Genomic DNA, 14,468 nt, shown 5'->3' with positions numbered 1-14,468 from the left:
TAATACCCTACGTCCTGCTTGATTGATATTGATGAGTATGAGGATTACAAGAGTTGATCTACCATGAGATCGTAATGGCTAAACCCTAGATGTCTAGCATGTATGATTGTGATTTCCCCTACGGACTAAACCCTCCTGTTTATATAGACACCGGAGGGGCCTAGGGTTGTATAGAGTCGGTTTACAAAGGAAGGAATCTACATATCCAAATGCCAAGCTTGCCATCCACGCAAAGGAGAGTCCCATCCGGACACGGGAGGAAGTCTTCTGTCTTGTATCTTCATAGCCCATCAGTCCAGCCCATGTTACATAGCCCGGACGCCCGAGGACCCCTTAATCCAAGACTCCCTTAGGCGGCGTCTGGAAGGGGCCCAGACTGGGCCGCGGCTGAGGAGTCAGGCGGTGGGCGGGGCACCACTGCGGGTGCCGGCGGTGAGGGCCATGTGAGTGGCCCGAGTGCACCACATCCTCATCCTCCGTTCCTCCAGCTTCAGGTATGCCACAACCTTGGGAAAAGTCGGATCGGTGATGAGGGGGAGGTTGGAGGCGGCGTTCCCGAAGTCGTCGTTCAGGCCGACAATGAGCGTGCTGAGAAGAAGCTCGTCGGAGACCTTGTCACCGAGGTCACGGAGCTCGTCGACGAGCTTCTTGAGGCGCATGCAATAGTCGTCAATATACGAATCGTGCTGATGACACCCAAAAACTCGATGTGCAAGAAAACCTTGCGCTGGAGCGCGTTGTCGGTGAAGAGACCGTTGGGCTTGGTCCAGATGGCGTGAGCATCATCCTCGGCAGAGACCACCATGTGGAAGAGGTCATTCAAGATGGTGGTGTAGAACCAACGGATGAGAGTGGTGTCGATGGTCATCCACTCCTCATCGTCCTCCATGAACCGGGAATCCACGGAGCCATGAACGTGATCCCGAAGATTGTACTCACGGAACACAAGGGAGAAATATTTTTTCCAGGCATAGTAGGTGGAGGTGAGGTGATCGAGGACGACGGGAACTCGACCGAGGATATTGAGATCATGGATGAGGACGGGGTCAGGGCCGGCAAACGGGTTGGTGCGAGCGGAGGCGGAGGATCCGAGGGACGCCATGCGATGCGGGAGGAGAGGTGGTGTGGCGCGGCTCGGGAGGGGCGGCGCGGCTAGGGGTGGTGGCGCAGCCGGGGGTTAGGGTTAGGGGAGAGGGGTGCGGAAGCGGGTAGGGGAGGAGGCGGCAGCGGCGTCGGGTGTAACAGCGGCGGCGGCAGGGAGTAGGGTTAGGATCTTAGGTATGACTAGTAAGATGCCCGTGCTACGCTACGGAATCACAAAATATTATATGGGCATAAGTTATAATCAAGTACATGTACATTGCTACGGAATAATATAAAAATATCAATACATCCATCAAAGCGATGTTATATGTTGATAGGTGTACATCAAGCACAATCAAACATAATGTTTCTAACCAATAAACCCCGTCCTTCAAGCCAAACATTTTCTTCTCAATATTCATCTTGTTGGAAGACTTGTTCATTGCTCACTCTATCTTAACTCAAGGGGACAGAGAGCATGCGATAGATAGAAAATCCATCCACAACTATGATGACACTGACCAGCTTTATCAGAAACGATAACACATTAAGCACCCCACTTTAACCTAACATTAATACACATAATGGAAGAATAAAATGTGATAATATCGATGTTTGTCCCCCATGAATTTGTGCAATGGAAGTGTAGCGACTACCAACTTATCCTTCGACTCTAGTCCGATGGGCTCAATATGTTATAGCACATATCATAATCCGCCACCAGCCCATCCCGCGGATCTGTCATATCTCCATGTTTGATGCAACATGCCTCCCACCAGCAAAAGATAAAGATAAATAATAGCTCAAATAAATCAATGTTGTGACATCTCAAACCACTTTGCAAGAATTGAACAAAATAATAATCAAACCACATAACATTATCTTGAAGCATAGCAATCTCCTGTTGGGTTTAGTCCCACATCGGTTGTGTGGGGAGACATAACATGACTTATAAGGGTAGGGGTGTCCCCTCCTAACAGGCTAGTCTTTTGGGGGGAGAGGGCCCGTGGCCTCTCATAAGTTGGTGTTGCTCTTCGGTTGGGCCTGGTGACGCAGATGGGTCGGAACGCTGCTGTTAGCGGACCCAGGATTGCGTAACAATTGGTATCAGAGCACATGTGCCCAGAATAAATCTTGGCTGACTCACGGGAGGTCGGTCATGGTTGGTGGGCCGGAAACGCTGGTGTTAGCAGGCCCATGGGTGACCGACGTATGAGTGAGAGATTGTTGGGTTTAGTCCCACATTGGTTGTGGGGGGAGACATAACACGACTTATAAGGGCGGGGGTGTCCCCTCCTTAGAGGCTAGTCTTTTGAGGGGGAAGGCCCGTGGCCTCTCATAAGTTGGTGTTGCTCTTCGGTTGGGCCTGATGACGCAGATGGGTCAAAATGCTGCTGTTAGCGGACCCAGTATTGCGTAACATCTGCAATATTGGAAGCGTGATCAACCATTGTTAAATATTGATAAATAGTTCCAGAGTGTGTTATAGCCCTACAAATATATCATAATCAGCAACTGGCCACGAGAACTCATATGGAAAACACAATTAAAAACACTTGATACAAAACTTGCATACATAATAGAGTATGCAGAACTTCAAAGTCTTGCATGTTGGTTAAAAAATGGTGCATGTACATGAATAATTGACTGCAATATGAATGCCTCTCATCTGAAGTTTATTCATACAATATGCATATCAGAGCCGGGCAAGAACAAAGCTCCAACAGAGATTTTAAACCCCAACAACAGAATTGTTGATTTCATTGATAGAGGAATAAATACCATACAAAACACATGAAAAATAGGAGAGAAAGCCGATTACTCTGGATTGTGAAAATGTAACGACCGCGCTCATGCCAGATCGCCCATAGCACCAGCTCAACCAGCGATCGCCAACACATATTTTCGCATCCAGCCTTAGAAAAACTACTGCGATAAAATTGTTCCTTTCCTTGGAACAGCTATAGAAAACAAAACAAGCCATTCCATTAGCAGTCACTAAAAAACAAAATGTACATGAAAGGATGCTTTTGAATCATGTGTATATGGAAGGGGCAAGTGCACACATACAGAAAAAATTGGTACTGGACCTCTTGTAACTTTCTTACATCAACCACGTTTCTGTAAAAGAAAAAGTGGAGTGCGGCTTGAATATCATGGATGCTGAAGCATGTAACTTACTTAAGAACAGTAGAGGGAAAGCAACTTCACATTACTGACCCTAGTTAGATAGACCGGATTTCCTCCAGCCACCAAATTGTAGTTGAGTGGTTCATACCTTGGACTGCACATTGAGAACTTCTTTGTAGACTATGTTATTTGTAAAATTTGCAACAGAGTTGGACTGGCCTTCCTTTTGCTTATTCAGGACAGAAAGAATCTTTCATATTACTTATGCATGTAGCTCTAGAAAGAGCAACATAGAGTTGCTAGTGCGAAAATACCGGTTCAAAGAAATAAGGCATCCATGGCACTGGAAATACCTATCCCAGCCAAGGTGATGTACTTGTCATCTTCTTCTTCAGGCATGTGATATACATATGTAGGAAAAAATAAGGCATCCATGGCTACAAAAGAATGCATTCAAACTGCAAACAAATTAGAATGAAACAAGCTATAAAATGCATTAAAACTGTAGACATGATAGATAAAAAAGGCATCTAAGAATGTAGGAGTCAGTATGATAGGCATTAGAAAAAGGAAATAACTATCTACAATGAGTATAATTCAGTTAGACTTCTCCAACTGTTACTGATACAGCATCCAGACGGGGGAAGCTGGAATGACAAATTTTGAATGCCCATCACATATGAAAAGAGGTCGGCGAGGAGGAAGGGGAGGTGGTGGGCGGCAGGTCTCTTGCATCACAGCCTCAGATGAGGAAGCAGAAGAGTCCTCATGGACACGAGGCGCAGACGCCGCTAGCGGCGTACTTGCCGACGCGGTCCTCGGAGAAGATGGGCTAGGGGGAGGAGGGAGACGTGGTGGGCGGCGGGTCTGCTGAATCTGAGGAGTGGGCAGGAGAGGCGTTGCGGACTCGACCAATGGACGGCGTCGGCGGCGTACTTGACGATGTCAGTGTCGCATGAGACGGGGTAGGAGGAGAGGAGACGATGGGGAGGAGGGGAAGGTGGAGGTGGTGTGGCGGTGGGCGTTGAGGCTGCTCCGGTGGAGAGGAGTTGGGGGCAGACGACCCCAGCAGTAGCCATCGCTGCCAGTTTGCTTCCATTTGTTTCTAGAAATATCGATTCCTTCGCTGATCGGATAAGGTGGGACTGGATGGAATCGGATGAATGGAACGAGGGGTTTCTTTGCAAATGTGAAGTGGGGTTGCCTTCTATGCGTCGGATGCAAATCAGATGGTCGAAAATGATGGATGACATGCACACCATCATCACCAACTCAGATTTTTATAGGAGTAGAGATACCATGTTGAAAAAGAATGTTTTGACAATGCAACTCGATGTATTGATCGGTGCATAACGCATGTAAATATGGATGTACAAGATGGGCCTGAACCTCAACTATACAATGATTAGAAGGTGGGCCAAGATATACAATATACTTGCACAATCATATATTCAACAGAAATGCTCTGGTGCACACGAAAAATATCTGATGCTACGTGCTTAGGTGCTTTGGGAGCTTCCAAGGCATTGAATCTTAGATCTACGATGATAGCTTGTGCAAATTTATGAGCAAAAACAAAAAAACTGATAATTACATGCAGGCCCGAGGTATCCTCTGACCATCGGATCTTTAAATCCGACGGTTGGGAGCTTCCGAGCACCTGAGCTTTTTTATTTTTCTGAAACTGGAAAAAGATTTGCATGTGAGCTTATGTACTTCCGTAGCACCTAAACCTCTCACAACACCCACAAACGTTCGATCGGTCTTGAGCGGCGAGCGTACGTACACGCACTTATACTCGATCTTTCGTCGAGGCACGAGGCAAGAAAAGTCTTGGTGCCAAGCAATAGCACACTTGGAAAGCAGCCGGCCGGCCACCTGCGTCCTCATCCACGGGCGCGCTACGTGTAGCACATGAGGCTGCCCATGCACGACGACACGTGGAGCTTACTCCCCCTCCACCCGTCGCTCGCCCCTTTAACAGCACCTCGCCACCGTCTCTCTCACAGTCACATAGTCAGTCACACCCAGTACGGCTCGCATCGAGAAACCATACTGCAAGCCGAGAAATCGTGCGAGCTAGCGGATGATGCGTCGCGGGGTTGCCGGCATGGCGCTGCTGCTCGTGCTGCTTCTCCTCCTCTCGGGGTGGTCGGCGATGGGGACTCCGCGTTCACGCGAGAGATGGGAGGAGGGGGAGGGGGAGTGGCGGCCGGAGGAAGAGGCCAAGGGCGGCGGCGGGGGTGGCGGGACTGGGAAAGGCCTGTTCTTGCTGGACAAGGTGGAGAAGGTGGTGGAGTCGGAAGGTGGGAGTGTGCACGTCGTGCGCGGGCTGCCCGTGCCGGAAGCACCGTGGCAGCACGGCGGGTGGTCCGCCGAGTGCGGAGCTTGCCGGGAGGGGCTCATGCACATCGGCTTCATAACCATGGAGCCCAAGACGCTGTTCGTGCCGCAGTACATCGACTCCAACCTCATCCTCTTCGTGCAGCGAGGTGCATACCGATCCAACCACTGCTCACCGTTCTTGTTTTTTTTTTTTGCGAAAATCAACCCACACCCGTTTATATGTTTTTATTATGAATTCTATCTGAGCAGGGGATGTGAAGGTTGGATGGATCCACAAGGGCGGTCTCGTGGAGAAGCAGCTCAAGATGGGCGACGTCCTACAGATCGACGCCGGCTCCATCTTCTACATGGTCAACACAGGCAAAGGCCAGAGGCTGCACATCATATGCAGTATCGACGCCTCGGATAGCGCAGGCTTCGCACCTTATCAGGTCATGCGTATGCCCTGTTTGTTCTGCATCTGCAATCATTTAACTAATGAGATTTAGCCCTTGTTGATTATTTACATCTTGACCAGACTACCGAATTACTGACGAATTGACGATACGATGCAGTCCTTCTATCTTGGTGGGGGAGGGAAACAGACGTCAGTGCTGGCCGGATTCGAGCCAAAGATTCTTGTCACCGCTCTCAACGTGAGCTAGCTAAATTCGTCTCAACATTTCACATTAATTTAAGTTCAGTAGCAAATTCACACGCATGGCACCAGGATTATTTTGTTTCTCATGTCTCGTGTTCAGACCACTTACGACGAACTGGGAAGAATCTTACCCGTGCGAACCGGTGGAACCGGGGGCCCTTTCGTGTCCTACACAACGGAGTCCGGGAGCGGTGGCAAAGAGCATGGACAGGGAGGCGAGCGTGATGTGGGGGAAAATGGAAGGGAGAGCGAGCCATGGAGACCAGTGGGGAGAGGCGACGACGACGAACCCGGTAGCGGGCAATCCACTTGGACTTGGTCGTGGAGGAAACTGATGAGCAGGTTCATCGGAGGGGAGCTGAACAAGAAGTCGGACAAGACTCTGCGCGCGCCGGAGCCTTACAACCTGTTCGACCACGAGCCCAGCTTCCGGAACACCTACGGCTGGAGCATCTCCGTCGACAAGCACGACTACGAGCCCTTGGACCACTCCGACATCGGCGTCTATCTCGTCAACCTCACCGCCGTACGTTTTTGCTCTTCTGAACCATCCATCAGAGCGGTAAAGATTTCAGACCACTGCGGCGAAGCTGATCAATGCTGCGTGTGGGTGTGGCCTGGAATGTGCAGGGCTCGATGATGGCGCCACACGTGAACCCGAGGGCGACGGAGTACGGCGTGGTGCTCGCCGGGGAAGGCGTCATCCAGGTGGTCTTCCCCAACGGGTCGCTTGCGATGAGCGCGGAGGTGCGTGCCGGCGACGTGTTCTGGATCCCACGCCACCTCCCGTTCGTCCAGGTGGCGTCGCGGGGCGGGCCGTTCGTGTTCTTCGGGTTCACCACGTCGGCGCGGCGGAACAAGCCGCAGTTCCTGACCGGCCCCACCTCTGTCCTCCGCATGATGCTCGGGCCGGAGCTCGCGGCCGGGTTGGGCGTCCCTCAGAAGGAATTGAGGAAGGTGGTGGAGGCCCAGACGGTGGCGGTGATCGAGCCGCCCTTGCCGGAGAAGGAGAAGGGGCGGAAGGAGAGGGAACCGTTTGTTATGAAGCAAGTGGCGAGGGAGTGAGCGCACGCGGCTAGCCATCTGCTTAATGCTTTATTTAGCAGATGATCGATCTTACATGTGTTCTTCTGGTCGAAACTTCTGTACATCATGCGCGTGTTTGCGCCGTCTGTTTCCGTGTTTGTGTCGCTAGTGTGTGTTGTGTTCTAGTACGTGTTTGTTCATGTGAGTTCTGGTGTCGTCAATAAATAAAGATGCATGTCAAATTCAGCTGCGGGCTAGACTGTTCGTCCACGTGTGTGGCGTGAGCAGGAGACACCTATACGTGTTGTGTGTGGGTGAACGTATGTGGTGAACGTATGAATTGCCCACACGTGTTCTGACGCAGCTACGCGAGGTATCTGGCGGATGACGATTTAGTTGTCGTTCGGGATGGCAGATGTAGTTATCCAGGGTGATAAATGTTGTTGATAGTTGCCGCGTCTAATTGAACCATAGTTATCGTGTGTGATTAACTACTTATCACATCTGGTTGCCATGTACGCGTAACTGCAGTTGCCGTCTAACAACAAATCATAGTTGTCATGTGTGTTTACCTAGTTGCCACATACGTATGTTTACCTAGTTGCCACATACGCGTAACTGTAGTCGTTATACAATAATGTACGAGTCAAACAGTAGTTGCTATGTGTGTTTACCTAGTTGTCATATATAGTCTAATCATAGTTGTCATGTATGGTTAATCGCAGTTGCCATATGTGTTTATCTGGTTGCCACGTACGCGCAACTGCAGTTGCCGTCTAACAACAAATCATAATTGTCATGCGTGTTTACCAAGTTGTCACGTACGCGTAACTGCAATCGCCATACAACAATGTACGAGTGTTGTGTGGGCGCAAAGCAGTTCGCCTACACGCGCATGCACTATGTGGTGGCCACATGTTGCGAGGCGTGGGCAAACTCTCCAACACCCACACATCAGCCCCGTCCTATATCGCACGTGAAAACTATCTCAGTGTCTGTCAAGATTCATGTAAACTTAACTAGACAGTGATCCACATGTGTGGACGAGTTACAAGATTACCATACATATGGGTGTTAGTATTTTCAAAAAACAATACATAAATCTAGTGAGTCTCTCTTATCCATCTAATTACAAGTTCTAAACAACGTACAACCTCGACACCGAATCATTCATCACTACTGGATGCTGATGCTCCTGTCCCAACCGATACGAAAGTAAGAGCATCTCCAGCCGCGCCTTAGAAAGGCCTTTCTAAACCTTTTCTCACGCGGCATAAAAAAATCGGTCCAGTCGCGTCTCTAAAAGCTCGATTTTCGCTGACCTGAGCCGAATTTAGCGTCGGTGGACACAGGTCGAACCCGGCGCGCTGGGGGGCGCTTGGGGGCGCCGGGGCGAGCGGTTTTGGCGCGAACGAGCCGCAGGCCTGCCGCATCAGCGACATCGCGTGTCTTCTTCCCTGAGCGCCTCGGTTTCCCGCGGGGAATCAATGGCAAGGCTGCCGCCGGTCAGCCTTATCATTGATTCCTCACGGGCGGCGCGCCGACGCCTCCTCTCCCTCGCACGCGTACACACGGGGCGGCGCCGCTATATAAGCCGGTGGCCTTCCTCGCCTCTGGCCACACCAGCCCTAGCCCGCCCTCTATCTCTCCCGAGCGCCGCCGCCGAGCCCTCCCTCTCCCGATGGCCGAGCGATTTCCCGGAGATGAGGCCGCGGCCAACGGCTTCGGCCGCCGCTCGCTCCGCGAACAGGAGTCTTGGCTCCTGTTCCAGGTGAACATCCCGGCGCCGCCAGACATACGCGCCGGGCCAACGGGGTGAAGACTCAGCAACGGGGGAGTGCCCATTCCCCCGTTGCCCAACGCCGTGGCGAAACCGGGCTACTTCGCCGACGAGGTCGACGTCATGCGTGCCTCCCTCACCGACGCCCAGCTCGCCCTCCCCGAGTACGCCACCGACAACATAGCGGCGTGGACGGCGTACTTCCAGCGCCGGCAGCAGCAGAGGATGGCATCCACCAACGGTGCGCCGGTGGTGGCCGGACCAAAGAACGGCGACGGACGCCACCTGTGGTGGGGTGTCCCCGGCCGCACCCTCGAGGGCGTTCTGATGTACCTCGAGGGCGGCAACGACCCGCCGTTGGCATACCCCCCGGCGAGGGCGGCCGCCACGGCCACGGCTCACCGCTGACGCGACGGGCAATGGTTGCCCAGGAGGTAAGGCGCCTCCTCTTCTTCCTCCTCCTCCCGCTCTTCCTCACACTCGTCCGGCGCTGCTCGGCGTCAAGGCTGAGCCCGCGGCAGAGACGCCGCTCGGCCGGCGCACTCGCAGCGCCGGTATCATCATCAATGAGGGCGGTCGGCCCACCCCCTCGTCGGCTCCTCTGCGCTTCGTCAAGCCCAAGACGGAGCCGGGCCTGGCGCCGGTGAAGACGGAGCCGGGCCTCCCCACGGTGAAGACGGAGCACGGCGGCGACGTCGAGCTCGACGACGACGCGGCCCTAGAATGGGCGCGTGCGGACTCCCTGAAGATGGCGAGGGAGCGCCAGTGCGCCGCCCTACGGTGATTCGCGCAGCGCCGTCGGGGCCGTGACGAAGGAGGAATCGTCGTCATCGAGGACAGCGACGACACCACCGCGCCGCCGCCACCAGCCCGCATAGGCGATGCCGGTCAGGGGTCCACCAGGGACGGCCACGTCAAGGAGGAGAAGCCGGACGACGACGGCGGCGGCGGCGACGGCGGCTACTCCGCTTTTAGCCAGTTCTTTTTTTAATTATATATATTGTGTAATAAAAACCCGCTTTTTTAATGTAATATATGTCGAACTTCGCCGAACTTTGAACTTTGCTATATTTTTTAATTTTTTTGAACGCGCCCGGGGACGGCCCTGGGGCCGACGGCTGGGGACCAACTCGGCCCCAGGCCGATTTTTTGCGCCGGCTCACCCCCAGGGGGCGATTTTAGGCGCCCCCTGGGGGGCCAACGGCTGGAGATGCTCTAAGTGCACTCAAACTGTCCGGAGTACGACGAAAACCATCCAATGTGATTCTGTATCGGTTCGCTGTGTGGTGCGGACTCGTTTTTTCTGCAAATCGAAGATAAAAATGAGGGAGATTTGTGGGAGTCCGGACTGATCCCAAGCCCGCTTTGGACCTCCCTGACCTACCAGAAACCACTCTTTCCTCCTGCGTGTTATCGACATGCGCCGCTTCAGAGGGTCAGCGCTCGCATTCATGCCCGGCCAACGCTCACCGCACCGGCATCGACCGGGAGAGCGCCGCCCGCGCTGCTTCCCAGTGCCGACGACTGTCGCACGTTCAAACAACACACTGGCCGTCCGTCCGCCTGCCGCCTGCATTGATGTCATGCGGTTACCGAGGTGTCTCCTCCGGCGCCGTCTACCGATGTTATATAAACCACTGCCTCGGTGCTTCGGTCATAGCCAGTCATCCATCTCCACACCACTCCTCATGGATCCCTCCACCACCAAAACTCTCTGGGACGGGTTGACATCGGAGCAGAAGAAGGCCATGAGCGCCATTCCTGCGGACTGGCAAGCCGGCAGGCAGCTGGAGGACGTGCAAATGGAGAACGACTTCGACGACGAGCCAGCGCCACCCTCCTCTACATTCGCGACACCCTTCTTTGATCCACCCTTGCCGGTACATTGCACCATGACCATCGGTGAGGCCCGTGCCCATTATATGGACACGGTGCGGGAGGTGCAGTTCCGACAGACGCAGGCTGACGCCAACTACAACCACAACCTCCTCCAGGAGCATCTGCAGGTGAAGGAGCAGGTCACCGCCGGCAGGACAGTCGCGCCGGACGCGGACCTGACGGAGCAGGAGGCGCTGCTCGAGCACCACCGCTCCGCCCGCAAGATCCGTCTAGCCCGCTGGCGGTACCGACAATGGGTTGCGGAGGTGGCGGCCGCCGGCAAGGAGTGTGAAGACGAGGCGGGCGAGGCATTGTTCGGCGAGGCCGACAAGGAGGAAATCACCGAGGCTGCGCCCGGGCGCCACGATCACGAAGAGCCGGCACGTCCTCGGGCGCTGCTGGCAGCGAGAAAGAGTAGTGCATGGTAGGTCGCCATCGCTCGTGTCCCAGGAAGGCCACCGCTCCTCCCCTCCCGTCGACGCCAAGCTTAATGGGCTGAGCATCTTCGGCTGATTACTCGCTTGGCGACGACGTGGAGACGGATAGCTTCAGTTCCCAGGACTCCTGAGGCGGAGGTTACGGAGATGGGGCTGGAGAGCGACGAGGCGGGACTGAAGACGGTGAAGCTTCAGTTCTTGGGGTTGATGGTCAAACACAGAAACCGGATGCCGACAATCATTTAGGTTAGGTATAAACTATACTTCAGAGCCCGCCTAACAGGCCAGCACCATTTAAATGTATTCGTAATGAAATCCGTCATGTTTATATGAAATTCGGCCGTGTTTGAACGAATTTCGTTCAGTTGATTCTAATTATTATATGAAAATATATGCGGCTACGGTTGGATGACTACCTCTCGCATCCGTGTCCGTGAATTGGTCCCCCTTCTTTACGGACAGACGCAGAAGAATTTTTGCGGGTTGGCGTTGAAGATGCCCTAATCTCAGTTCTACCGCCTTTCTGTGAAACAACATTGAAATTGCCGGTGCAGTGATGCCACAATCTCTTTCACGAGAACCCATGAGGCATTTGCACATCAGAATCAAATCATTGTCTTCGGCATCGAATGGAAAGCCTCCAAGAAGAAGGTATTTGTGGGGAGACTTGTCTGCTCCCCCAGCATGCTCTCATCCCGTGCTCCCGCATACGTGGCATGATTTGATTGAAACAAAATAAGCCCCGGCCCCATCCCTTAAAATCAGGGGAGAAGATAATTAGATTAAAAAAAAGACAGCCGTAAAATAAAGTGGGAACACGGATGGAAGCATGAGGAGGGAGCGGTCAAGCCAGATCCAGTACACTCCTCTCTCACTATGGGACACACAACTGTGCGGGCGATTCCCACGCCTCTTCCTTCTTCTGATCCCGCGCCAGCGCCTCCTTGACGTGACGCTTCAGCGACACCACGACGCCCCGCTTCACCGCAGCGCCGTACACGGCCATGGCGTCGGGCCACCTCCCCTGCCGGCTGAGCTCTTCGAGCAGCGCGTCGAACGCGTTCCGGCCGGGCACGAAGTCCTTCGTGATCACCGCGGCCAGCACCCGGAGAGCGTCGTGCGTCCTGCTGCGGTCGCACAGCGCGCGCACCACGTCCGTGTACGCGCGCTTCCGCAGCGCATACCCCTTGCGCACCATGTCGTCCAATATGGCCACGGCTGCGTCCACCTCGCCGCCGCGCGCCAGTGCCTGCGCCATCAGGCAGTACGTGTACGACACCGGCTCGTGCCCGGCCGCCACCACCTTGCCGAACACCTCCTTGGCGTCCTTCAGGACCGAGATGTCCGCCGCACATTGCCGGCATAGGCCCCGGGCCAGCGTGTCCAGTGCTCGGCTGTCCGCCTCGAACCCGGCGTGCTCCATGCGTTTGAAAGTCTTCCACGCTGCGGAGATCTCGCCTGCCCGCAGCAGCGCCGGCAGCACAATGCTGAAGCTGATCTTGTCCGGCGGGCAGTCATCGTTGTCGCACATCTCCATGAGCAGGTCATACGCTTTCAGCAGGTTCCCCTCCTTGCAGTGGCCGTTGAGCAGCGCATTGTAGGTGAATATCGTGGGCGAGAGGCCCATCCGGATGGCATCTTCGAAGATGGCCATGGCGTCCTCCGTCCGGCCTACCTTGCAGAACCCGTCCAGCACAATGGTGAAGGTGTAGATGTCCGCCGTCTGCTTGGGCGAGTCCTTGAGCTTGTTGAGGAGGTCCCGCGCCTCCTCGAGGCGGCCGACGTAGCAGAGCCCGCCGATGAGGCTGTTGTACGTGCGGATGGTGGGCTCGCTCCCGACGGCACGCATGGTGTCGAACACCTCCATGGCCCTGGTGACGCGTCCACGTTTGCAGAGGCAGCCCACGACGGCGGAGAAGGCGGCGACGCTGGGGAGGTGACCGCGAGCCACCATCTCGTCAAGCGTCTCCTTTGCCTCGTCGGGCGCGCCCTTCCTGCAGAAGCACTGCACGGCGATGGCGAAAGAGTGGGCGTCCGGGGCAACGACGCCGTTGGGCTCGAGCGCCCTGAAGAGCGCGACCGCGGAGTCGTAGTCCCCGCCCCTCGCGAGCGCGGAGATGATGTCGTTGTAGTCGGAGATGGTGAGCGCCGCGTCGTCGCGCTGCAGGAGGTCGAGCACCTTCACCCGCTCCTCCATGGGGAGGCTCATGATCCGCCTCGCGCAGTCACGCGCCCGGAGCTGAGCCTGAGAGCTCCTCCTCCCGCCGCCGCTGCCGTCACCCAATTCTGCAGAGCCCGACTCTAGAACTTTGGCTGACGCGGGATGTTCTCTGAGGAGGCTGCCATTGCCGTCGGACTGGAGCGCGCCGAGGAGCTCCGCGTCGTGGTTGTCTTGCGGTGGCGCTCTGCAGAGGCAGACGAAGGGCGCCGCGGTTCGAGGGGCCAAGGAGAGGACACCATGGCAGCTGGAGGACGGCGGGGAGAGCGGGAGGGAGGAGTGGTAGAGAGACGCCATGGCCGTGGGCGCGGGAGCGGGGCCGCGGGGGGTAAGATCGAGGAGATGGATGGGGTTTGAAGGCGAGAGGATGAGAGGCTCTCGTGCAACGCAACTACGCAAGCGCCACGCCCACGCGGAAGGGACTGCGCGACCTACAAAACCCAATCGGGCATCTCATTTTCGCCGCGAGGCCCTATTAATGGCACTGTAATTTTGAACAGATCTCGATTTTACTGAAACGAGGAGCGAGGGTCAGGCCGCTCCGCAAAATTGTATTGCACGCCGCTCCGCTCTCGAATATCAGATCCGCAGAGCTGATGTGTTCCACACCGCTCCGCACGCTCCGGCCGTGTTTTGGAGCTGGAGTGTTGTCGAACAGGCTCTACTCAATGTTGGGATGTCGTACGTGTCAGGGCATCACAATGGGAACGCTTAGATAGGCGCTAGGGATTAAAATCCCAGCTATTTTCACGGCACTGACCAAATTCCTGGGCGCCCGATGCCACACCTGGAGCCGGACGCTTAGGCGATTTGTGTCATGGAATAAGCGCCTGGTTGGGCACTTACGCGTTGCAAGCTAGCCTCCTGTATAGGCGCTTAGTTAGGTGGCAGTAGTTAAGCGCCCAGTTAAGGCCCCTCTCAATGCTTCAC

The 14,468-nt window shown here is 54.8% G+C and overlaps 2 protein-coding genes across 2 annotated transcripts; one reads left to right on the top strand and one right to left on the bottom strand.

The window, feature by feature from the left end:
• Positions 1-5,213: 5,213 nt before the first annotated feature.
• Positions 5,214-7,471, top strand: LOC125551399 (vicilin-like seed storage protein At2g28490). Its single transcript, XM_048714623.1, has 5 exons — positions 5,214-5,705; positions 5,809-5,990; positions 6,114-6,194; positions 6,300-6,725; positions 6,830-7,471. Exons 1-5 carry the CDS (start codon positions 5,300-5,302, stop codon positions 7,262-7,264), a joined length of 1,530 nt encoding a protein of 509 aa, XP_048570580.1. The 5' UTR covers positions 5,214-5,299; the 3' UTR covers positions 7,265-7,471.
• A 4,610-nt stretch (positions 7,472-12,081) lies between these two features.
• On the bottom strand, positions 12,082-13,968 carry LOC125551398 (putative pentatricopeptide repeat-containing protein At3g16710, mitochondrial). Its single transcript, XM_048714622.1, has one exon. It carries the CDS (start codon positions 13,833-13,835, stop codon positions 12,195-12,197), a length of 1,641 nt encoding a protein of 546 aa, XP_048570579.1. The 5' UTR covers positions 13,836-13,968; the 3' UTR covers positions 12,082-12,194.
• Between the last annotated feature and the right edge of the window lie 500 nt (positions 13,969-14,468).

This window comes from Triticum urartu, chromosome 4 (assembly GCF_003073215.2).
Source record: "Triticum urartu cultivar G1812 chromosome 4, Tu2.1, whole genome shotgun sequence".
NCBI classification, from domain to species: domain Eukaryota; kingdom Viridiplantae; phylum Streptophyta; class Magnoliopsida; order Poales; family Poaceae; genus Triticum; species Triticum urartu.
Note: the sequence above shows the minus strand (reverse complement) of the source record. Positions and strands in the feature narration are given on the sequence as shown.